Below are 24,669 nucleotides of genomic sequence, written 5' to 3' on the forward strand. Positions count from 1 at the left end.
ATAATATTTTTATTTTAAGTATAAAACATTTATCAAACTAAATCATTTCATCTTATACATCCCTACATAATATATCTCAATTTATACACATAATGTAACACTTTCATATTAAGTGAGAAGAATTGTAATGTTTTACTAAGTCATAGTTGAAGAATGAGAGTGACTCAATTACATTTATAATTTGTTATGTGAATGAGATAGCTATACTGCTGATAAAAAAGAAATATACGGCTATATGTATATGTTATTTATATTATGTTTTAAGATGTTTATATTTAAATTTGCTCACTCTTTTATATATGCACTATAAAAAAATTATTAAATAAAAATTAATTTTAGAGACAAAAAATAATTAGTTGCTATATTGACTAAATTAGATACCATTTTAGATACTGTATTTTTTTTCTAAATTAGTGTATAAATATATAGTTTTTAAATTGGTATCAAATTAACTACCAAGGTTTTTACTAAAAATTTAAAATCTAAATAATTAGTACTTAAAATCTTCTAGCTAATTAAATACTAATTTATAAATTATTTATTAATAATAAAACTAAATTAGAAACCAATATTTTTTTAGTTTCTAAAACTTAATTATTTTTTGTCTTTGAAATTGATTTTTATTTAATGATTTTTTTTAGATATGTAAATTTTTATAATTGTATTTGATAAAAAGTAAATAATAATGCATCTCACTGAAGTACAGTTTTAATTTATTAAAGTCCTATATAAAGACATACTGAATGTATGTTGTATAGTATGATATACATAATAGTATAATAACAATAAATTCTTAAGTTATTATTACAAAATACTTAATAAATTAAACTTTAAAAATATAGAATGTTATTTTAAATTATTTTATTGCTAAATTATTTTTTATATAAAAAATTTGATTACAAATTTCTAGGATTAAATATTTAATAATAAATTTTTACCTTATTAAAGAAATAAATTATCCTTTCAAAAGTCATATACACAAAATCATTTATTTTCAGTTTTTTAATTTTTAATTTTATTAAATTGTGTATAGTTTGATATAAGTTTTGGTAAATACTCATATCTTGCATCAATAAATAGCTTGAATTGAATGGAGTTCTAAATACTTTAGCACACGTTATACTAATAAATAAAGAAAATAAAATCTATCACTTATTGGATTTATAAATATTTCATCAATACGCTTGAATTCAATGGATTTATAAATATTTTATCACGCATTGTACCGATAAATAAGAAAACAATATCACTTATTGAATTTATAAATATTTTATCATTATACATGTTTATGATTTAATTTGAATCAAATTCTCTTGTTCAAAATTAAATTAGGTTCTTATTTTTCTTATTTTTTAGGTTTCGAGAATTCCAATTATTATTTTTAATTTATTTTTCATTAGATTGTATGTATTTTACCTAAATATGATTTTAATAATATATCTTAAGCCAACCAATTTCAGTAGACAAAGATACTATTTGATGATTTTATAAGTATTTTATTACACTCCAATAAATTAGTAAAACAAAAATATTTGAAAGTAAATTTTTTATTTATATTTTTTATTTCTTCTAAAAAATACCTCAAAAAAAATATAGTTAAAAAAATTGAATAAATTGTTATATTGTGAAAAAACAAATATTAGTGTATATACTATATTATTAATAATATTTTTAAATATTTAATCTTTAAAAATGTATTATTTATATTAAATATAAAGACTACAATTTTAAAAATATAATTAAATATTTTTTTAAATCAATACAATTTAATCTGTCAAATAAAATTATTCTAGTCATAATAATAATAATAACTTAAAATCTTATACATTCTCTGCCTTATATAGAGAGAAAAGGAAGAAAACCTACAAACAAGCCAATAAATTTATGAATAGACGTAACCTATTATAAATTCAAATAATTTAGATGGAAATAAATATAAATTAATAGTTTATATATTTTAGATTAAAATTCAAATAATTTAATTAATATATATATATATATATAAATATTGAAATAGTTTACATATTTATAAATTAGTTTAATACTGATATTAGAACCAATAATTTTATAAATTAGTTTTAAATCTAAAATAATTCAAAATTAAAGATATTAGAAGTAAACCAGTGGATAATAATGTGATGATAAAATAATAATGATATTTAGTATGAAATTTTGTATATAATAAATAAATACTATTTATTTAAATAGATATTAATTAAAATATATAAAATATAATTTCTTGAGTATTTCATGTAATTTAATTACATAACTAAAAGAACAGAGGGTAATAAAAGTGTACACATCTATCATTCCAGTGTCAAACTTATATTTTACAGAGTCACATGTTTGAATTCTTTAATTTAATGTCAAAATAAGGAAAAACAAAATAAAATATTTTATGATCCAATTGAATAATAATACATATTAACAAAAAACTCAAACATTAATTATTAATAGTGTATTAAATTTAAATAAAAAGTGATATTATGATACAAACAAATACAAGAATACATATTAGTTTATTATTTTTATTACTATTATAATTATTATTATGATATTATAACTTATAAATATAAGTACATGTAAAGTAATAAAATTATCTCAATAATAAACTAATAATCAATAATATATATATATATTTATTTATTTATTCAATATTTTGTTTTCAATAATAAATATATTTATAAATTTTAAAAATATTTAAAATTAAATTAATACTAGAAAAATTAATTTTGAAATAAAATTCTTTAAATTTCATATTTCAACTAAAAATACTTTTAAAAAACAACAAAAGAGCAAGAAAACTTACTAAAAGTTATATAAAACAAAACTCTACAGTTCGTAGACACAGAAAAATAATTAATTTTGGTAGAAAACAATGTTTGGAAGAGAACTTGTTTCAAATACTAAGAAATATTATAATTGTAATTTTTTTAGTTAAAAAATTTATACATAGTATATAAATCATTATTATTTATACATTTGTACTGAAATTATGTTTTTTAATGAGTCAGATCTAGAAAGATATTAGTAATATTTTTTTGATATATTTCACATAACTTCAATTATTTAATTATTCGATTTTTCAAAAATTAAAACAAAACTCATAGAATTTATAAAACAAAATGTAATAATAACAGTTCATTTGAGTATCAACGTAAAAGAAAATCCATACCTGAAATTATAACCAAAGATATGAACATATAAAATATATAAATTGATTTTAAGATCTTAACTATTAACTTTCTGATCAGTTAATATCATTTATACTTTGTATATTTTTCAATCAGCCAAATCTAATAATATATCAGTTCCATATTTTTGACATTATTTTCTTAGTATCTAGAAAATATTTAGTAATAAAACTTAAGTATCTTTTGGTAATAAAACGCCCTTAAATACTTTCCTTAAATCCTACAATAATTCCCTGACAATTTACTTTACTTTTACGGTTTTATCACCAAACTCCCTGTGTCTTTTCTTTTTATAATATTCATTTAATTGATATTTAAGAAATAATGTTTGGAAGAGGATAAATAAAGATTTTCTAAAATCACACAACAGAAAAGGTTAAATCTAAATTTAAAGAAAAAAATGACCTAAAATTTGAGAGAATAAAGTACATTAAATATCTGAAATTACTTCATGATCTTTTTAATTTGGATTTGTTTTTATTACATTATATTCACTTAATAAAAAAGCATGTAACTGCTGATTGAATTTATATAGCATATTTACATTTTTTTTAGGATTAGTGTTTTAAAGATGTAATTAGTATGTTAAACAATTATCATAGTAATATCGAACATATAATTAAAATATTGGGTGAGTAAAATTTAAAAAAAAGAAGAAGTTTAATTGACGAAGAAGGAAAGAAGTGTGTATGATATTGAAGAGGGGTCCATAAAAAAACTATAAATTGCATGCAATAAGTGGCTAAGGAAAATAGAGAGGAAGGATTTTTACGCGCATTTAACAGTACTACAAATTTCAGTGAAAAATTCCCTAAAGCTTAGCTTTCTTGTTAAGAAGACAAAAGCAGAGTGAGGGAGAAAAACAAGGGCGAGGAAACCGAGAATGAAGAAAGATTGTGATGAATGCATGGATTTCCTCGCTTTGAAAAACTCTCTGAATTGTTCTTTCTTGGCATTCAAAAGGGTATGAGAAAATCCCGCGAACACCTTTAGATATTACTCACTCCATACTAAGATTTTCCTTTTGAAGACGACGACAAGGTTCACTCTTCTTAATTATTGCACCAAGGTAGTAACCACATTTTCCTGTATACTCGAGATTTTCTTTCCATGTATTTCGCTATCTGTTCTTGAATGAATATTTTTTATTTGCCCCTTATGGATTATATTCTGTGATCCTTGCATGGATATTTTGGATCTTTTTTGAATTCTCTATATCTCTCAAACGTGTTTAAATATATTGATTGGTTTGGATTTTGCATTATCAAATCAGATGCATTTGCATGGCTGAAATTGCAGTACGAGGAGACAGAGACAGAGACAGAGACAGTGCATAATCCATATAGGAGTTGAATATGTGCAGCAATACTTGCAATAGTGCTTGTGCATGTGGGACTGGTGTGAATGTTGTTAGTAGCATCTGGAGTTCTGGTTTGAAGAAACCGCAGAAACGTCCCAGAGTGCCAAAAAGAGGACCTGGTGTGGCTGAACTTGAGAAGATCTTGAGAGAGCAAGGAGGCATAGACATAAGTACTGAAAAGGGGGATTCAGAGGGATTTCCATCTTTTGTGTCTCGTGCTTCTTCATCTTTAAAATTCCATCCATTGCAACCTTCAACTACAACAAAAACTACTCCACCTTCTTCTTCTCTCCCAAGCAATTTGGCTACTAATGTTTCTTCTGCCCCAATATTTGATCATTTAGGTCCGAGTACACTCCCACCCACTACATCTATGTACGGTAAATGTGGATCACTAGAAAGAAATGGTGGATCTGGTCTTGTTTCTCCTGAAAAAGAATTGTTTCCCTCCAATCTTAATTCATGTAAGTCTAATTTGAACATGAATGAACCGATTGATGGAAATCGATATGATTCTGCCAGTTCCCCTTCCAGGAATTTATCTGGTGACTGGCCTTATGCAAAAATTCAACACATAAACAATCACTACTCTGCTCCTATTACTTCTATGGTAAATTATTACTTTCAGTTTCAGTCCATGACTCTGCCGAAATCATTCTTATTTATATGTTTTTTTATGTGTGTGTCTCTGTGAATTCTGACTGCATATGCATATGATTTCTATGCAGACAAATATCCGTGGGACCTCAACAATCGGACCTCAAAATCAAGCAGAGCTTCCTTCAAACCAAAGTTTGTGTTACAATTACATGTCTAGAGTACCAGAAGAACAAAAAGTAATATTTTCTAGTAAGCAACATTTATATTAAATTATAAACAAAATAATAGTATTTTATCTAGCACATTATGCTTGCATTAGTTTTACATTATTTTTGCTTACGGATGCAGTCTATTCTACTCTCACAGTGGATTAGGCGTTGTACTTGAGTGAACAACATTTAAAATCACATATTTTGGTTGTTTATAAAGTACTTTTGATGGCCTCAATCAGTAATTAGACGTGAAAATTGATAAAAAATTGAATTTGATAGTTAATGGTAGAGTCCTAGATTGATTGCTTTCTTAGTTTGATTTGACAAATTGCTAAAATTTTATTTGCATGGCTGATCAAGCAAAATACATAAGTTCTGACAGATCTAGAAAGCAGATATCTGGTGACATTAATTTGGTGGGCATGGAGCTTATTTATGAGCTATTTAGGTTAACATAAACATGTTTCTTTTTGTTACAAGAGCAATTCATAGATAAGTACTTTTATGATAAACTATTAAAAATAAAGAAGTTGTATACCTTTTGACCTCATGGGACACGTCCCGATCTGTCATTATGAATGAAATTTAATTTTCTACAGGGAATGCATGTAACAATGCTGCAAAGTGAAGATTTGTCTATTGCACTTTTATGCTGACAACCAATATGTTCTGTAGGTTGGCATGAAGAGATCTCATTCTTCAACCTTGGAAAACTCTCTGATTCCGCCATCAAACTTCCATGTTCTTCCAAGTTTTTCTCATTACAATAGACATCATCAATCATCCATAAATGATAGTCATGGTGCAAGTGGTTTCAATTCCCCCATGGAGTGCTATAAGTAATAACTACTTTTGTCATCCCCTGCTTTTGCCTAAATTCTTAGCTTAACATGTGTTACCAACTCTTGTCTTTCTCAGGGATGTCAAATGGGGTAACAGTTTGGAGCTTAGTAACACAAGGTTCAATTCTGACATGACAGTGCCTGGTCATGCAAATTTCCCACCATTTGTTACTCCTGAAGTTCCTTCACCTCCCATGCATTTGTTTTCAGGTGTTATTTCAAAGGGGAATGCGCTACCTAGCCATGTTAGTGAAGTAAGTTGGAAGCTATTTTAGAATGTCCAGTATTCTTTACTCTTTTGTTTGGCTTGCTGAATATAGTTGCTTCTCTTCTTAAGGATAAAATAGACTCATGCCAACATTCAGAATCAAGTGAACCAAATCGTAGACCTTTCTATAACTTCTTAGAAGTGGAGGACTCAGAGATGACAGATAAAATGTGTGGGACAAATCATGGGGGACGTGAAGCAGGAAGACTTGGCATTGATCTGAACTTGAAGCTCTGAGTTTGTGTTTGCAAATCTCAAAGACTAGCCAGCTCTGATGAGTATGCGCCAGATTTTCAGTTTGAATCCAACAATAGCATTAAGGGAAGAAAAGAGAACAGTTTCCGGGTAATGGTTGGAGAAGAAGTAACCCGGGATATGCAGCATACTTGCCATAGGATTTTCATTAGATAGATTGGGTGGAAGATCATGCATACTGTATGATTCATGAAAGTCAAGAGATGCTTCTTTGCATGGGATTTTCATTTAACTTAATTTCAGTTGTTCAGGCTTTTTGACGTCATAGTTATTTAAGTTATGTTTGTCGCAGTTGTAGCTTCAGAAGTTACTTCAAAATGAAAGTTTAAAGAAGAGATTTGGAAATTTGAATAATTATGCTCAAATCTTCACATGGTCGAATTTTGGTTTGGATGTTCATGTGGGTTTTGTTAGTAATGTGTTCATTTGAGACAATAATTTTGTGTTTGGGCGTGTTTCCATTGTTGATTTGAAACCCTGATATGTGGCCAAGTGAACCATTTGTTGATGTTTTTGTCATAAACTTTGGGTTAAATGTTGACTACTTTGTCGTTCGGTTGAGAAAAAAAATTAGGCTGTTTAATTTTTGTATTTTTATTAAGTTTTTTTTATATAAATGATGTTTACTCCAGTCATTGAAAAACATGAGTATTTGCACTGTGTATATGAGCACCAGAAAGAGTTAATGACATTATCAATGAATTGATTGGTAGTTTTGCATAAAGAAGAAATTGAATTGGATAGGTAGAGTGCATTTGAAGCAGTAGGGTTTGTAAAAGGTTTAGGATGATAATGTTTTGAAAATTAGGTAGCATAACCACCAAGTGTTAAGGCAACAGAGCTTGCTCAATTTGAATCCAAAATGGTATAGCTGTAGAAGCTACCCAACTCAAATTGTTAACTCAAATTGCTTTTAATAATAGAAACCAAATCCAATATACATCCCCAGCTTACAGAGGTAGTTAGTGTTTGACCATGGAAAAAATTAGGTGGATGAAAATAAGAAAAAAAATTGGGTGGATGAAAATAAAATAAGTGAAAAATACAGTAAATGTTATTAATTTTTTTTAAAAAAGAAACAAATGTTATCAAATTTTCTCTATACTTTTATTTTTGAATCTTTCTCTATATTTTCAAATAATTAATATTTTTTATTTTTTTACAAAAAACGCACCATTATTTTTATTTTTTTACAAAAAAAATACTAACATTCGGTTTAAATTCCCCACTATTTGTGTGAATACAAAGGCTTTGAGGGATAACTGTTTCAATTATATAGTTAAAAAGAAAACAAAAACTTTTGTAAAAAATAAAAGTAATAATATTAAATAATTTTATTCTAAGTATTGCTGTTATGTATTTTAAATCACAATAATATATACAAAGGGAAAATGTAATATTTTTGGAATGTAAATTTATTTATAACGATTTTCAAACAAAATTATATAACAATAATCTACTGTCAGATGACCATTAGACTCAAAATAATTATTTTATAAATATAATATACATTTATTATTTTTAACTTATTTTTTATTATATTGTGTACATCATATCTAAATATCAGTTTATTCATACATCAATAAGCCAGTGACAAATCTACTATTTGACTATTTGATAAATTTGTAAATTTTTTATCACATTCGAATAAATTAGTAAAAATTTTAAAAACCTATAATTGAATGTAAAAGTTTTATTATATTTTGAATTAAATAGCTTCTAAGAAATAGCTCAAAAAATCAATTATAAATATAATACAAAAAACTTGAATAAAATATTAGATTATGATACAAACAAATATCAATTTAGATCATTATTATTAATTTTTTTAAAGTTTAATATTTACAAATTTAATCTTTATTAAATGTAAATACTAAAATTTCAAAACAATTAAATTCAAAATATAAATAAACACATTTTTTTGAAAAATGGGAAATTTAATTTAGTCAAATAAGAAATACATATATATAGAGAGAGACATACATACCTAATAAAAAAATTGTTTTTTTTCATCAAATTGAGATAACGGAAAAAAAATTCTATAAATCGATAACATTATGTCTTGTAATATTACTAATACTAAATTGATTGATATAGTCTATTATAAATTCAAATAAAATCTATATTTTTAGAATAATAGTTTAGGCTTTTATACATCCAAATCCAAATAATTGAATTAGAATTTAAATTAAAATAAATTAATTTGAATATTTCTTAGTTTGATACTAATTTTAAAATCAAGAATAACAACTATATTTAGTAAACACTAAACTCTATTCAACAAAATAATAAATAATATGATATAATATAATATAACATTTAGTATATAACATCTTTATATAAAATTCACATATAATAAATAAATATAATTTGTTTAAATAAACTTGAAAATATCTCATTTTCATAAAGTAATGAAAATCTTAATGTGTCCTACCTGAACTGAAACTTCATTCATATTACTGGTTAATCTATCCTACCTGAACTGAAACACTTGATACAGTAACGTTTATTTCTTTCATCTCAAACACATTTAATAAGTCTAACACAAATCAATCAATAAAGGAGATGATTAGATTGTTGCATCTTGTAGAAGTGAGGAGCAGCATCCAGTAAGCACGAGGGGTCTATAGTTATGACATTACGCATGTATTGTCGATCAGTTGATACAAGAGAATAGTAAATGACCCATTTTGGATTTACTCTGCAAAAAGAACAAAATGTGTTTAGATATTGATTCCATCAAAGTCTTTCATTACTCCCGAAAAAGGAAAATAATATATATAAAAATCACAAGTTGTAGTAGAGACTATTGGATTTACAGTCTTATAAAACCTGCACATACATAACGTTCATTCAGTTTGTACGGACCTGAATAGCACTGACGACGGGTGAATATAAACCTCCTGTGATCCTCTTAACGTCTTATACATCCCATCATGACTGTATGCCTTACATAAACATAAAATTTAAGGAAAGTTAAATTGTCTGTTTTACAACAATTAGTGGCAAAAATTGGCAATATATATAAAGAAATGAATGAAAAAATCATGCATTTTATTGTGTCAAGAAGTATCTCACCTCTAGATGACACGCATTTGCAAAAAATCCGGCAGTGACAGCTTTTCTCACTAACTGTAAGAGTATATGTAACAAAATAATTAAATAATATGAAAAGTTGTTTTCAGCTCATTTCAACAGCTCTCCATGATAGCTTATGAAAACAACTTACGGCTTCTTAGAAAACAGTTAACCTTATTTTTCTTTCAATTATTAAAACAACTTGTACATAAGCAATTGTTTAACAAGACATTGATTTAATAGGACGGAAAACCATATAATGAAACGGGATCAATAAAATAATGATTACACTAGAGCAGAGTTTTCATTAAATTTCACTATTTGACAATAAATCAGGAGAATATTGAAGCCAGTTTTTTCAAAAAATAATCAAAACCATAAGTATAAAAAAAAACCTACCTCCATATCACTCTCACATGATTTTAAGACTAATCCTATCCTCTTTGCAATTCTTTTGAGTTGCTCTCTAACTTCAAGAACCTTTCTCTGTGCAATTTAAGCAGCCATGACCACATCAATATTGGAAAGGAGTGGATGGACTATATTGAGATGCCTATATTGTGAACAAATCCTAAACGTACACACCATGGCCTGATAGTTAACAAAGTTCTTGTGACACCACTGTGAAGATTTACCAGATTGATGAAACCCCTTGTATACATTAAGGAACGTTACATGGTCACCCTGTAATTGTACCAATTATCAAAAGAGATAAAATATATGAATAAAAGATATAGCTCATCCATCATATTACACACTGAATGAGGAGTTTAACGAAGAATTATAAGGAAGTTTAGCACATAATAACGTAGAGGAAATTATGGTTATAAATAGCAAGAGTGCGGAAAACTTATGTTAAATTACCTCGGCAGCAGCAAATCTCAATTTTGCTTCATCTGATTCCTTTTGTATCCCTCTCCCTGAGATCCAGATGGACTATATACATAGATATTTGAAATTAAGGTCAACTGCTCTATACATTAATGTTTAACTATACTTTTGAGATGATATACTAATAGATTTCATTTTAATATTTCCTAACTTTAGCAAAAAAAAATTGATTACAAAACAAAAGCAATGACTAGAGCAAAAAGATTTACTTGGACGGAAAGAACAGCCGCAATGGTGATTATCTCCTCTGAACACCCAAGTTGACTGGAAGCTATTATCATTTTTGAGACCATCGGATCCTAGCAAGGATTACATTCCATTAAGCACATCTACTGTTAACCCAGCTACCCCCAACCCCAAGATAATATTTGGACCAACGACATGATAGCATAAGGTTATCCAATCTTGTCAGCTCAAACAATAGATTAAAATAGGAAATGATTACCTTATTATATCCTATTTTTTTATCCTGATCACCAAACAAATCTAAGTGTCCAGTGTACTTAAACTAACACTGGGACCATGGTGATAAAACGAGTCTTTATAATTCTATAAATAGAGATGAAGCATTTAACAAAATAATCAAACATGATTTTTTCGTATGAGAAACTTACAAGTGGAATCTCAGCAACTTGAAATCCAGTTGGTGAAGTCAGCTTAGCATCATCATCCAATACACCAAGTGAGTAGAGAACTTCAAGAGCACGGATCATTGCTTCAGCAGATGGAGATGCTGGCCAGTCAAAGCCCAAGATATTATCAATCCCCAAGGCCTTTAACTGGAAATCGTCAGAAAAAGTATAAAGTAATTAATTTTAGAATCAATCATTAACTTCATCTAGAACACACTATTCCAAGAAGCATTATTCTGGTAACAACTTTCCAATGGAATTACATCAGTAATATCAGAAAAGGAAGAGATGATAACTGGACAATCCATTTCACTAAACATTATACTACTATGCTTTTCTTGGGGATAAAATGCAGAAATTTTATTAGAGAAATGGGATGCACAACCAAAAGGCAGAGGCTAAAAATGTTACGAAGTAATTCAATTTCTTCCATATTCGAAGAGGAATCCCCCTTAAAACTAGCCATTGGCTCATCCCAAAAATATGTAGGGGAGATGTGATATGCAAGTTTGTGGTACTAAAACAAGGAATTATGTTCATGCCCTCCTTCATCTGTATGCGGCTTTGGCATATAGGATTTTTAACATAAAGTTAAAAATACCAGACAATAAAAAGTGTTGGTAAGTGAATACTAGGCAGGGAAAAAATAAAGGTGCATCAAATTCTTTGCAAGAGTTGATAAAATAAATTGCCAAAATTGCTAAAGTTTCTAATGCAACTTCATCTTTCCCTCTCTTTGATTAATCTTGATTATTATTTTAATTAAAATACCAATATACGGAGCAAATACGCTTAAGATAATTACTAATTAAATTCAAACAAATTGAAGATAAATCAAAGTAGCAGTGATGCAACTGTCACTAGTCATCCTCCTATGGATCAGAAAAATGTCATCCCGACAAAAAGGTTCCCATGGCTGGAAAAAATAAAAATAACACATAATGGTGGCATCACCATAAAAAAATAAAACACACTAAAAATACTTGTTTCTGTGAAATTAATCCATAACAACTACTAACCTGGATTACGCAGGAGACCATATTTGATCTCTGTATCTCTGGAATTCCCTCATTAGGCATGTGGTTAAGAAAATACTCTTCCGTATATAGCCTGGTTTGCAGTCATGTGCACAGTGAATGGTTGTCACAATTAACATCATTACAAAATACAAATTACACAATTTGAGATGTTTTCACGGTAAACAGGACATAAAACATAATAGAATAAATCATATAACAAAATGCATCAATAAAACACAATGACCACTATTACACCATGAAATTGAAGAAGACTAACTCCACCAACAGAATACTTAATACGGGCGGCGTGCGTAAAGAGACAGGAAGGGTATGGAAACAGAGTGGACAAGATATACTCCAAACAAAATAAAAAAATAAAGGAAAAAGAATGTATCAGGGCTACTGGATATCTTTGCATATTAGAATTGAAAAGCCCAGTAAAACAGTCATCAGCAGAGGGCCCATAGAGAAATTCTAATCAGAGAAAATGGAGGGGCAAACATGGCTCTTCAAAATCAATGCATTCTGCTTAAATCAAATCAAATAAACAAACTAAAACAGTAAAACTGAAAACTTTTCTGTTTTACAGAAATTGCCATGAAATTTTGCCTTTTTCTTTAAATGAAGTAAAAGAGGAGCATACTTGTTCTCAGTGGCATAATTAAATTTATATAAAAATGTTTAAAAAGGTGAATATTGTAAAGCATGTTGTCATTACATAGATCAACAGATGTTTATAGATAAACAGGGTCACCTTCCCTGAGCTAATCATAAGAAAAAATCCATAACATGAAACAAAATTATTCTATAGGTAAATAGTTTTGGTTCTTTGTAAGATAACCACATACAAAAGTCAATCTCTTATCTCAGAATCGACAGGTGACTAGGATAATAAATTATATTTTGTAAGTAAAACATTTTAATTAAACAGCTGAAACAACACCTGTAACACTTTCCTGGTCGAACTCGCCCAGCCCTGCCAGTTCTTTGTCTAGCAGAAGCCCTAGATATAGGTGCCACAACCAGATTTTCAATATCAGAAATCTGTTACAAAGAATGAAAGAGAATTGCACTTGAAGACATCCAAGAAATCTGAGTAAGGGAGAAAAATAGATTGGAAAAGGGAAAGGTTCTAAAAATAAAATTACTGGGATGCCAGCTAAAATCAACCAAAATTTAGTGGATAAAATTCTAATAAACTGAAATAATGAAGAAAATACATAATTAACGTTAATTTAGAATTCATAGAGTACCATAACTAGGAAACTGCCAACCCAATAAAGTTAAATAAGACAATAAGTGACATAAACATTGATGAAGTTTCTCTAACATTTTAAGAACATACACGGGTACAAACGATGATATGCAGGGGAACAATGTTAGCTAAAAACTGAAGAGCAAAAAAGAAACTTGAATAGAAGTAAAAAGATAGACCAAAAGTTACATCTATAAACCGAACAGGAAATAATCATTACAGGGCTCATTACTACATTTCTTTAATAGAAACAACCAAATGAAAATACCGGATTGTAGAACCGCTGTTTAGAAAACCCACTGTCAACAACATAGACGATTCCCTGCATGATTAGAAAAATAAGAATTAAATTAATAAGGAGGACTCATCCCTAACCCATAGACATAGGCAAACTTATAGTAAATGGGATGTTACCTCTAATGTGAGTGATGTTTCTGCTATATTAGTAGAAATTACTACTTTCCTCTTTCCACGAGGAGATGGAGAAAACACTAACTCCTGAGAGAATGTAAAACAAATATTACCACATTAAAATTAAAATAAATATACAAAAAAAATTACAATAAATCACACCGATGTATTTCTAACCTGATCAGCACGTGGAAGTCCTGAATACAGAGGCAAAACAATCAATCCTGGAACAAAGAAAAATTCCATGCATTAGATGTATGTATCTCAATGAAGATGAAAAATATGAAATTATTTTCTTATTATCTATGAAAAAAAAAAGATACATACTTTGTTGGTGATGTTTAAAAAAAAGTGTTGTTTAGTAGTTAAAGACAACAAAAGTTAGCAGTCCAAAAATAATAACTATTCAGAGTGTGTACCTGAAGAGTGTTTTCCAGTAGTTTGTACTTCGTCAGTGAGTAGCTGAACAGCCGCATCAATATCATCTTGGCCGGTAAGGAATACTAGAACGTCTCCTACAGGCTCCTGAGGAAAAATAAGTATTAGAAATGTGATTTGATAGGAAAATATCTTACCGAATATTCCTCATTATTAAGTATTCATGTTGTTCCTTATTATTATATCTCTACTTCATCATAAATAAGAGTACATGTTGGGTATACAACAGATCCCACAATTACAAGCAATCTTCTCTATATGGTATCGGATTTCTAGTTCCCTTTCCCTTCCTTTTATTTTTACTTTTTGCTGCATAACTCTCCAGACCCTAGAGTCAAGGGTAGCCATTGAAGACCCTATAGTTGTCTAGTAGAAAGACTTAGTTACCTCATTTTCACTAGACTGAACATCACATTTGCAGTTAGTATGGTTAATCAATTCCTAAAGGATCTACGTCATAATCATTGGAAAACTGCCATATGTATCCCTACCATACCTAAAATATGCACCAGGTCTCAAATTAATGTACAAGGACAAAGGCAATTTCAAAATAGTCTGATACTCTCTGACGCTGATTAGGCAAAATCACCATCAGATAGGAAGTCCACTTTTAGATATTGTGTTCTCAATCTCATTGGAGGAAACTTGGTCTCTTGGAGGAGCAAGAAGCAAAAAAAGTTTATAGATCCAAGGTACTAAACTCACGTGGCAATCAAGCTACTATTCAAATGTGTAAAATTCAGTCTTCCACGAGCGAACCCAAAACTTATAGATTGACAGTCACTTTGTTAGACAGAAAATTGTCTGGGGAGAAATCATCACTCACTTTGTTAACTCCAGTGATCAATGTGGGCATGTTTACTAAATCCCCTAAGGGTTCCTCGTGTTGTTAGCATATGTAACAAGCTGGCCTAAATGACATATATGTTCCAACTTGAGAGAGGTGTTAGAGATGTAATTTAATTACATTAATTAGGAAGATATGATATAATTTGACAAGGAAATGTCTTAAAAATATTTGCCATTATTAGGTACTGATTTCATTCCTTATTACTATATCTCTTCTTCATTATAAATAATAGTACCCATGTGTGTACAAATCAAACAATTACAAGCAATTCTCTCTATAATAAAAAAGATCAAAACCACAATTTCAGTCCGTTCAGCTTTTTTAACTATGTAGATAAATATGATTTTCTGCTTACTTCAACAGCAGGAATGTGTAGAATTTATTTGTGTTGCTATTGGAGGACTCCAAAATTTCTATTATAGTTACTATGATATGTATCAAAATAAACACTCATATTTTAAAATTTATGCTCAAGTCTAACGTAAGCACTGTGCAACAACACATGTAAAGTGATTAAAATGCCTCAAATATAGAATGCATTAGTTGAATTTATCCTATCCCATTATAAGATAAAGTACCCGCTGGTGGATCAAGAGTGTCGTTGAAACAGCAGCCTGAACATAGTCTTGGACAGGTTCCTCAGCATAATTAATTTGTACATTGAAGCCTCTACCCTGAAAATCATAAAGCATGATGTCTTTGTATATTGAAAACTTTAACCTGGGAACCACAAAGTCATAGTAATGCTCCACTTAATTAAAATATTTCCAAATTCTATTGTAATTCAGTTTCTGAAAGGTTGTTGCTTTGTCCAATTAATATTACATGGAAAAGACAAAATACACAAGGGTGATAGTACAAACATGCAGGAAAAAATAAATAATAATAACCATGGCAGTCAAAATCGCAGTTTGACATGTAAGATGGTAGGCAATCACAATATTCTCCCTTGTTTCTGTGTTTGCATCTACTGTAGATTGCAAAATTGCTAGTTTTCTGGTTGAAGATCACAACTAGCAGAAAATTGGCACTTCTTGCTACTGCATTTCTAGGTTAGTTTGATGGTCAGGATTGCGAACCAGTTTTGTAACCCTTAACATGCAGCACTCTAAATCCAAAAATTAAGCCCAACTTTTTCATTCCTTACAACGACGTATAAAGAAAAGCAACTATGAGCTATATATATGAAGCAGTGGAAAAGGCAAAGGAAACAATAATGAAGTCATTCAATAACAATGAAAGCAAATACAAGGATGCATTTACAATCACTGATAATATATGGACATGCCAATTTACTACTAAATGGTACCTCAACTGATAAGATTGCAGGTTCCACTTGTGGTCCATGATCCTTGTTTTCGGGCTCTCGGCGCTTTTTTCTGTTAATAGAACACATTGTTGAGTAAGTGACTGCTTTCTTGGGTGACAACCAATATCTGAATGCTCAGCACTAAAATTCACAAGACTTTCAATTTTAAACAACTTAATAATGTGGTACTATATACCAGATAATAATAGGTATAGTGAGTTGGCCATGATCCTAATGGTTGTAACTAAGTACAACAGGTCAGCTTGATAGTGAATCCAGGGGACTTTGTTAGGCATTCCTATATGGGTAATGGACAAAAAGAGGGATTACATAGGTTGTAAGTTTATAGCACTCTTTTATATAGGGATTCATGGATGAAGTTAGGACTGTAGGAATATAAGGGGAAAGGGAATAAATGACGTAGGCAATCAATTGGGTAGTCTTGGGTGGCTCTTGCCAAAGGAAAGATAAATATTCTTCTGATATTTCTTTCTTTCTCAACATTTTCATGTTATAATTAGTGCTCTGGTGTCTGGATTTTACTATAATCCCTATTGTGAACTCCTTATGCTTACCAAACAAGAAAAGTAGGCAACTATAATAACAATATTAATATTAGACAAGTGTCTAAACAATAATTACCAAATGCTATTATAGTACCAAGTATGGACAAATTTTACCCATTGTGTAAAGTAAAGAGAAACATACAAACTGGATTAACTATCGTATTGCAATGATTACATACATACCTACATAATTATATATATATATATATATATATATATTGTGCTTTTGTAGGTGCAGCAGAGAGGAAGAGCATTGAATGATGATAGTTTGAAGCTATTGGTAATGATCCAGCATCACAAGGTCATTTCTTTGAAAGAATATTTATCAGATGATAAAACAGTCAAAGCTATTTAGGTCTGTCATAACCGTTTTGTGTTGTTAGTTGTAAGTTGTAACAGTTGTATCAGTATTCTGTTTCTTCTCTTGGTGCATATAAACAGTAGTACTGTTCTCCATAGCAATGATACTATACAGATTCTTTGTTTTCCTCCCTTTCTTTTGTGTCTCTCTGTTCCATGTGTTTATCTAACTAACAGTATTAGCATTATAAACAACTAAATGCCAACAAACACAGGTGTATCCGTGTATGGATAATTTGGATTCAAGTAAAGAAACCTTTTCTTTTTGCAGGTTTTTTACAATTAAGGTGAATCTTATAATCAGATTAGCTATTTTCCCAACGAAATCTTGTGACAATTTTTGAAGACAAGTTCTATGAATAAAGCTTCCAGAAAAATGTTGATGCATAAATAAAAGTCTGAACAATTGCAAATTAGCAAGAGCAGAAGAAAACCTCATTTGGAAGAAGTCAGACATCGACTTTGCTTCAATGGTAGCAGATGAGATAATCAACCGCAACTCTGGTCGACGACGTTGAATCTAGAAAGGTAGAGAACAAAATTCATACAAATTATGAGATTAATAAGATTTCAATATAATGAAACTATATTTAATCACCAAAAATAAAGAAGAGCATTTCATTCCTGTACATATGGATAGCCCGTCCAATTAATACCTTTTTCAATAGTCCAAGCAGAATGTCAGTTGATATTGATCTTTCATGAGCCTCATCCACCATTATAACACTGCAACAAGTGATTACAAAGGTCAGGGTAAAAGGAGTTCAAAACAGGAAAATGAATTGGAATATCGCATCTCTTTCAATAGAAACAGCCATAAGTCTTTGCTACTTGTCACAGCCACAAAACATGTAAAAATCAGTATAAGGAACACCATTTATATAACCGTTTAATAAGAGTAATGTTTGCATGGACAACATTTAAAGTCTCAAAAGTCAATTACTTGTTTTGTATAAAAAGCTAGACTAGTCTACCCTGAAAAGTTCTGTGGCTTTCATTTTTTTTAATTAAACGAATACTAGTATGGGGAGGGTTACAATATCTGACAAATAAGAAAAAGGGGAAAACTCAAGAGCCCCCATAGATACACAAGGACCAGAAGAAAGGTTCCCTAAATCTGATGGCAACTTCACAAAGAAGGAAAAGAACATTATTAGTCTCTCTCGAAGTTTTAAAACAGAACATAAAGATAAGAATGCTACACTGCCATCATACAACCATAGTTTCCCTAGTCCATTTGTGTACCATTCCATCTTTAATGTCTTTTTCACCATTTGTGTACAGTGTACACATAACGTATCACTTTTAATATTATATATATATATATAGGTAACTTATGAGTGTAAACATTTGAAGTCCATTCCACCGAAGATGTTAAAAAAGAGGGATAACAAATACCTATATTTGGTCAAAAGAGGATCGTCCATCATCTCCCTTAGGAGTACTCCATCAGTTAAAAATTTTAGAACCGTTACATCCTGTGCTGCCACAAAACGAAAATAAACGTTGGAACCACTCCACTCGTAACTATCCAATCAACTCTCCTCTTCTATCGACATATTATATATACACACGTGTGTGTGAATGTGTGAGTAAAAGTAAGAATGACAACATAAAGATGCAAATAAACGATAATTGTAGAGAGATGCTCACCGGTTTGGTTACATCTTCAAACCTTATCGTGTAGCCAACTTCTTCACCAAGCTTTACTCCCATCTCTTCGGCAACTCTGGAAGCAACAGCCTGTAAAACGCAAAAGAAATTAGATGAGTGATGAGAGAGTTATGCGAAAGATGCATTCAAGAATCATCAAGCGGTAATTATAAAGAAAGTGACCTGAACGGCAAGTCGTCTAGGTTGAGTACAAGCAATGAGTCTGCCACCGGCGGCCCAACCTGCTTCTTTCAGGTACTGAAATGCAGTGCAAATTGTGAGTCACGTGAATATGAATTGGAATTAGAATTAGAATTTGGAGGTAGATGACCTGAGGAATTTGAGTGGTTTTTCCGCTGCCGGTTTCGCCGACGATGATGGTGGTGGCGTGAGTCTCGACGAGGTATAGAATGGCGGTGCGGTACTTGAACACAGGCAATCGCTGGCGTTGCTTCTCCATGCTGGCGTAGCCATGTCTTGAGGAAGAGGAATGGTGAGAACCAGACAAGAAGAGAACACCACCTTCTTCATCGTCGACTACGCGACCCTGTGGCCTCTCCGTCCCTGGTTTCCAGAACTGCGACATGTTCAATTCTTCACCACCCCACCACACGGCCAACCCACGGATCCTTCAAGAAAACGGCAAATTCTTCCTGCACTTGTAACCTGGGTACCATCACTTCTTTAAAATTTCAAAATTATCATTCATTGTGAAATTAAAAATCTGGAACTCAAAATACATTTCATACAAATAATTCTGAAATAGATTGTTGTATATTCCTAAAATAAATTCCTTAATAGAAATGAAAATTAAAATCTCATTTGCGAAAAAATAATTCTGAAATATAAAAAAAAAAATTGAATAAAAAAAATTACCAAATAAGATTGGAAACGTTTTGCAGAAAATAATTTATAAAATTTATAAAAAAAATCTGAAAATCTAAATTTGGGAAAGTTTGCAAAAAAAGAGGTTCCGAAGTATTTTTCATCTGCATCTTTTCTTTTATTTAAAGACATTTTTATTATTTAACTTGGGTACAAATTTAAATTTGATCGGGTGAAGAAAGTAATTGCCAAAAATAAAATCTGGTCTTGGATCATTTTACATCAGAGGGCCCAAATGCATTCGGCCCAAGCTCGGATTGAATGATGACTGAATCCTGGTATAAACTAACTTTTAAAGTATAAAATTAAAATTCAGATTTATTTATTATGTTTAATTTCGAACGATCATATTGTCGATTAAAAGTATTCATCATTTTCCTGATACAAATGTCTGAAAGTATTTTTTTAATATATCTTGTGACAAATATTAATTATTTATTGTTTTTTTAAAACTAGAAAAACATTTTATTTCATCATAATTTATTGAAATTAAGTGTTTTTCCTCACAAGAAAAATAAATATTGCATTCTTATTTTATTTTTACAGTGAAAATATTTTTGAACTAAGTCCTGTCAAATTTTACTTATGAAGTTAAACAGATTTTTTCAAGTTAAAATTGTTAGTATTACTATTTTATTTTATTGCTTACTTAAGTATAGTTTGGATATAGGGAGAATTAGTTATGATTTTGTAATAATAATAAGTTATATTTCCAATAGACACCGAACATGGTTGTGTTATGAAACCGTTTAGCCGGGAAATCTGGGTCGTGACTGTATGCATCCTCGTCTACACAATGTTCATCATATGGAGCATAAGGTCAATCCAGATTTTGGTGCTGCATTGAAAATTTAGATCAGCACCATACTCTGGTTTGCCTTTTCTTCTCTGTTTTATGGTCATAGTAAGTATAAATATGTGCAAATAATGATTCAGTGGCACAACTATAAAGGAAATGATATTATGAATGGAGAAGGAATGAACAGAAATATATTTTTGAACCGGACGAACGAGGTTAGACATTAAATAAATAAATAAACATGGTTATACGTGTAAAATAAACACTAATAAACACTTGTAACTTCCATTAAACTAGTCAAAAATACTTCGTAGAACAGTTCCTTAATATCAGGAAACCTAAAGACCATTAGACATAGAAAGGTACCCGGACGAACGCGTGTGAGAGAGAAGAAGGACTCGAAAAACCAGATAGCTACAGGCACGACAACAATTATGTATCGACGTAGATCAATATTACGCAGACCCTGACATCCATACAGGTACAAAACGAAATCCTACTTACTAAGCAAACTGAACAATCAGAATGCTTGTGGGGGTGTGGAATTTAATATGGAGGTGGTGGTGCTCGGATTATAGGCGGTTTATAGCGTGGGGCTAAATTCAGTCTGGGAGAAGGTGGAGGCTGTGGCAGAGTGCCTCTGATTTTGGTCACCAGCTTGTGAGGTGAGTCTAAAAGTGCCCTGTGAAACCCTTGAGAATTAGAAGCATAGCTTGGGAAACAAAAATGGGAAAGTAGCAATACATGCAGAAGCATGAACAACCACTTGGAATTGAAACTCATAATTGCTGTGTTTAGCAGTGATTTTTGCATTCTCATTTATAGATAGTTTTCTGAAATTTCTTAGGAAGTTTCCCAGCATGACTTGTAACTTTGATGACCAAGACTCACTGTTGGAAACCAGTTTCCTACTCTTCTTTAATGCCTTCCAGCTATTTGTTTACAAGAAATTCATAATTTTTTATTAAGATCTTTTTTTTTCTTTATTCATTACTGTTAGATATTATAAATATTGCACTTTGTAGTAATAAATAATTTTAAAAATCATTAATAATGAGCATAACCTCTTTGATCACCTCTTTACTGTCAGAATGCTAAAGCGAAAGCATAGGGGTTTCTTACAAAAAAAACTGAAACAAATACAAGATTCATTGGATTTAATTTGTGTTAGAGTTTGGAAAATCTATGGATTATAAAAAATAAAAAAATCCTGCAACTTTTGCTTAAAAGTAAATTTTAAATTGAAAAATTTATGGAGTTAACAGGAAGAAACTATGGAGGTGGAGGAAGAAATACGCAGTGGCTGAGTCTAAGAATGGAATAGGTAGGTCATTGCACAGACTCTTTCTTCCTACACCTCCATACCTTCATCAGCCACCCTCATACTAAATGTAAAAATACTGTTTTCTCCTTTTTTTTTGTCACCTCCATACATAATCCAGAAGCTGTTTTTGAATCCGGAAGTGTTCTTGAGATTTATAAAATCCGAAACTCTTTTTTGCATTTGAAATAAGCCTATGGAATATGTAATCTGGATATATTCCGGATTACATAATCCGAAAGTCAATCTCATATTTAGAAAAGACTTCCGGATTATGTAATCCAGAAACTAATCACTCCTATGAAAAAAAAGGCTTCCAAATTACATAATTCAGAAGCTAATTTTATGTATAGAAAAGACTTCCGGATTATGTAATCGGACGCTAATCACAAAAGGCTTCCGGAATACATAATCCAGAAGCTAATTCTGGATTTAGAAAAAGACTTCCAGATTATGTAATCCAGAATATTAATAAAGGGTATTTTTAGAATATAAAAGATATATGGGGTGACACAAGAAGGTATGGAAGTGCAGGAAGAAGCAGCCCATTGCACAGGCTTCAAAGTGTGGAATGGGCTAAACCTGTATCTGTGTTAGTTTGAAATATTACAACTAAATTTCCATACTTAAAAATAATAAAATTATTTTAATATGAAGTATAAAAGTAAAGTTGAGTTATTATAAAACATAAGAAGTTCCAAAATATTTAAAATTATAATTAGAAATACCATAGTTGTAATTAAAATATTATTTTTGTTTTAATATATTATATTCAAAATATCATAATATTAACAATTCATAACTTCCTTGTGAATCTTATAACTCATAACACTATCAAAATTACTAAAAATAATTTAAAACTTTTATACCAAATATATAAATCTAACATTTCCAACTTAGTAAATTTGCTAATTTTCCTTTCGTGATCATTGTGTTGTAACTATTCATATTTAAGATATATAGAAATATATATAATAATATAAAACCAAATTAAATAAGTACAATCCAATCAAATTATATAAAATTCAATTGTAATATTATTTTTTATAATTATAATTATGTTTTTAACACTATAGTTTATAGTTAAAGATACAACTCTTTCTAGTTAAAGAAGTGTTATATTTCATTTGTAAATTAGTTTATTTTATCTCCATCATAAAAAAAAATATAAAGTCAATTAATATAAAATACTAATAAATATTTATATTTTATCTAAGATTAATTAATATAAAATATTAAAAACAATGCGTTAATTACAAACAACTAAAATACAAAAATTAATCAATTATATATTTTTAAACATAAATAAAATTATAATCTTATTTTTTTAATTAATTAAAAGAAGTTAAAATTTTAATCATACATAATTTTATTTATCGTAATGAAAAAAAATAATTATTTTCCTCACTTCTCTTTCAAATTAACTCCTAATACAAAACAAAGCAAAAGATAATATAAAGAAAGCAAAAGAAGAAGTTTGGTGATCAAATGTTGTGCAGAAAAATTTGACTTCCTAACCAGTAGCATGCCTAGATGTTTTCTGCCACCCATTCTTGACTTGTGTTGCCACAAAAGTGTCTTTAGACCGTGTATTTCATTACATAAATATAGCACGACTCTCTCATGATACATATGAATTTTCATACTCAAACTTCCAAAACAGTCTCAAATATTTTGCTTCTACCTTCTCTAAGAATCTCGCTTAAAGAATTGTTACGAAGTGGACTTTAAGCCTAACTCAACCTCATAAAACCGACTCGTAGGATTGAGGTTTGCACCCACTTATATTCAATGAAAGACTCTAATCTCTAGTCGATGTGGGATCTCCAGGTGTAAGTAACTGGTGGTTTATTGAATCGAAAATGACTGTGAAACAAATCTGGAACGTTGAATCACGAAATCATACTTACTAAGCAAGCTGTGGAATTTAATATGGAGGTGGTGGTGCTCGGATTTTAGGACGAACAGGACGAGGCGGTGGGCTTTTAAAATAGTGGCGGGCTGAATTCTGTCTGGGAGAAGGTGGAGGCCGTGGCAGAGTGCCTCTGATTTTGGTCACCAGCTTGTGAGGTGAATCTAAAAGTGCCCTGTGAAACCCTTGAGAATTAGAAGCATAGCTTGGGAAACAAAAATGGGAAAGTAGCAATACATGCAGAAGCATGAACAACCACTTGGAATTGAAACTCATAATTGCTGTGTTTAGCAGTGATTTTTGCATTCTCATTTATAGATACTCTTCTGAAATTTCTTAGGAAGTTTCCCAGCATCACTGTAACTCTTATGACCAAGACTCACTGTTGGAAACCAGTTTCCTACTCTTCTTCTTTAATGGCTTCCAGCTATTTGTTTACAAGACAAAGTTTCCTACTTTTCTTTATTCGTTACTGTTAGATATTATAAATATTGCACTTTGTAGTAACAAATAATTTTAAATTTCATTAATAATGAGAATAACCTCTTTGATCATCTCT

The 24,669-nt window shown here is 30.0% G+C and overlaps 2 protein-coding genes across 5 annotated transcripts; one reads left to right on the forward strand and one right to left on the reverse strand.

Moving 5' to 3' along the window:
• Positions 1-3,956: 3,956 nt before the first annotated feature.
• LOC137833177 (uncharacterized) lies at positions 3,957-7,190 on the forward strand. The gene is made up of 6 exons (XM_068641537.1): positions 3,957-4,263; positions 4,468-5,164; positions 5,283-5,390; positions 6,042-6,205; positions 6,285-6,462; positions 6,546-7,190. The coding sequence occupies exons 2-6, from the start codon at positions 4,550-4,552 to the stop codon at positions 6,711-6,713; spliced, it is 1,233 nt and encodes a 410-aa protein (XP_068497638.1). The 5' UTR covers positions 3,957-4,263; positions 4,468-4,549; the 3' UTR covers positions 6,714-7,190.
• Positions 7,191-9,100: 1,910 nt separating this feature from the next.
• Positions 9,101-21,669, reverse strand: LOC137832525 (probable pre-mRNA-splicing factor ATP-dependent RNA helicase DEAH9). 4 transcript variants are annotated; one of them, XM_068640727.1, is made up of 23 exons: positions 21,244-21,669; positions 19,525-19,846; positions 19,377-19,451; positions 19,194-19,283; positions 18,939-19,018; positions 18,197-18,266; positions 17,975-18,060; positions 16,615-16,684; positions 15,884-15,979; positions 14,437-14,542; positions 14,195-14,241; positions 14,021-14,104; positions 13,875-13,928; positions 13,295-13,395; positions 12,352-12,442; positions 11,315-11,479; positions 10,910-10,999; positions 10,674-10,745; positions 10,395-10,493; positions 10,209-10,295; positions 9,810-9,863; positions 9,600-9,679; positions 9,101-9,432 (listed from the first exon to the last, which is right to left on the reverse strand). In XM_068640727.1, exons 2-23 carry the CDS (start codon positions 19,777-19,779, stop codon positions 9,285-9,287), a joined length of 2,100 nt encoding a protein of 699 aa, XP_068496828.1. In that variant the 5' UTR covers positions 19,780-19,846; positions 21,244-21,669; the 3' UTR covers positions 9,101-9,284. The 4 variants fall into 4 exon arrangements, with proteins under 4 accessions (XP_068496828.1, XP_068496827.1, XP_068496829.1 ...); XM_068640726.1 differs by having other exon boundaries at positions 19,525-19,859; positions 21,244-21,381; XM_068640728.1 differs by lacking the exon at positions 21,244-21,669 and adding an exon at positions 20,070-20,173.
• Between the last annotated feature and the right edge of the window lie 3,000 nt (positions 21,670-24,669).

Source organism: Phaseolus vulgaris, chromosome 6 (genome assembly GCF_000499845.2).
Source record: "Phaseolus vulgaris cultivar G19833 chromosome 6, P. vulgaris v2.0, whole genome shotgun sequence".
In the NCBI taxonomy this organism is placed as follows: Eukaryota; Viridiplantae; Streptophyta; class Magnoliopsida; order Fabales; family Fabaceae; genus Phaseolus; species Phaseolus vulgaris.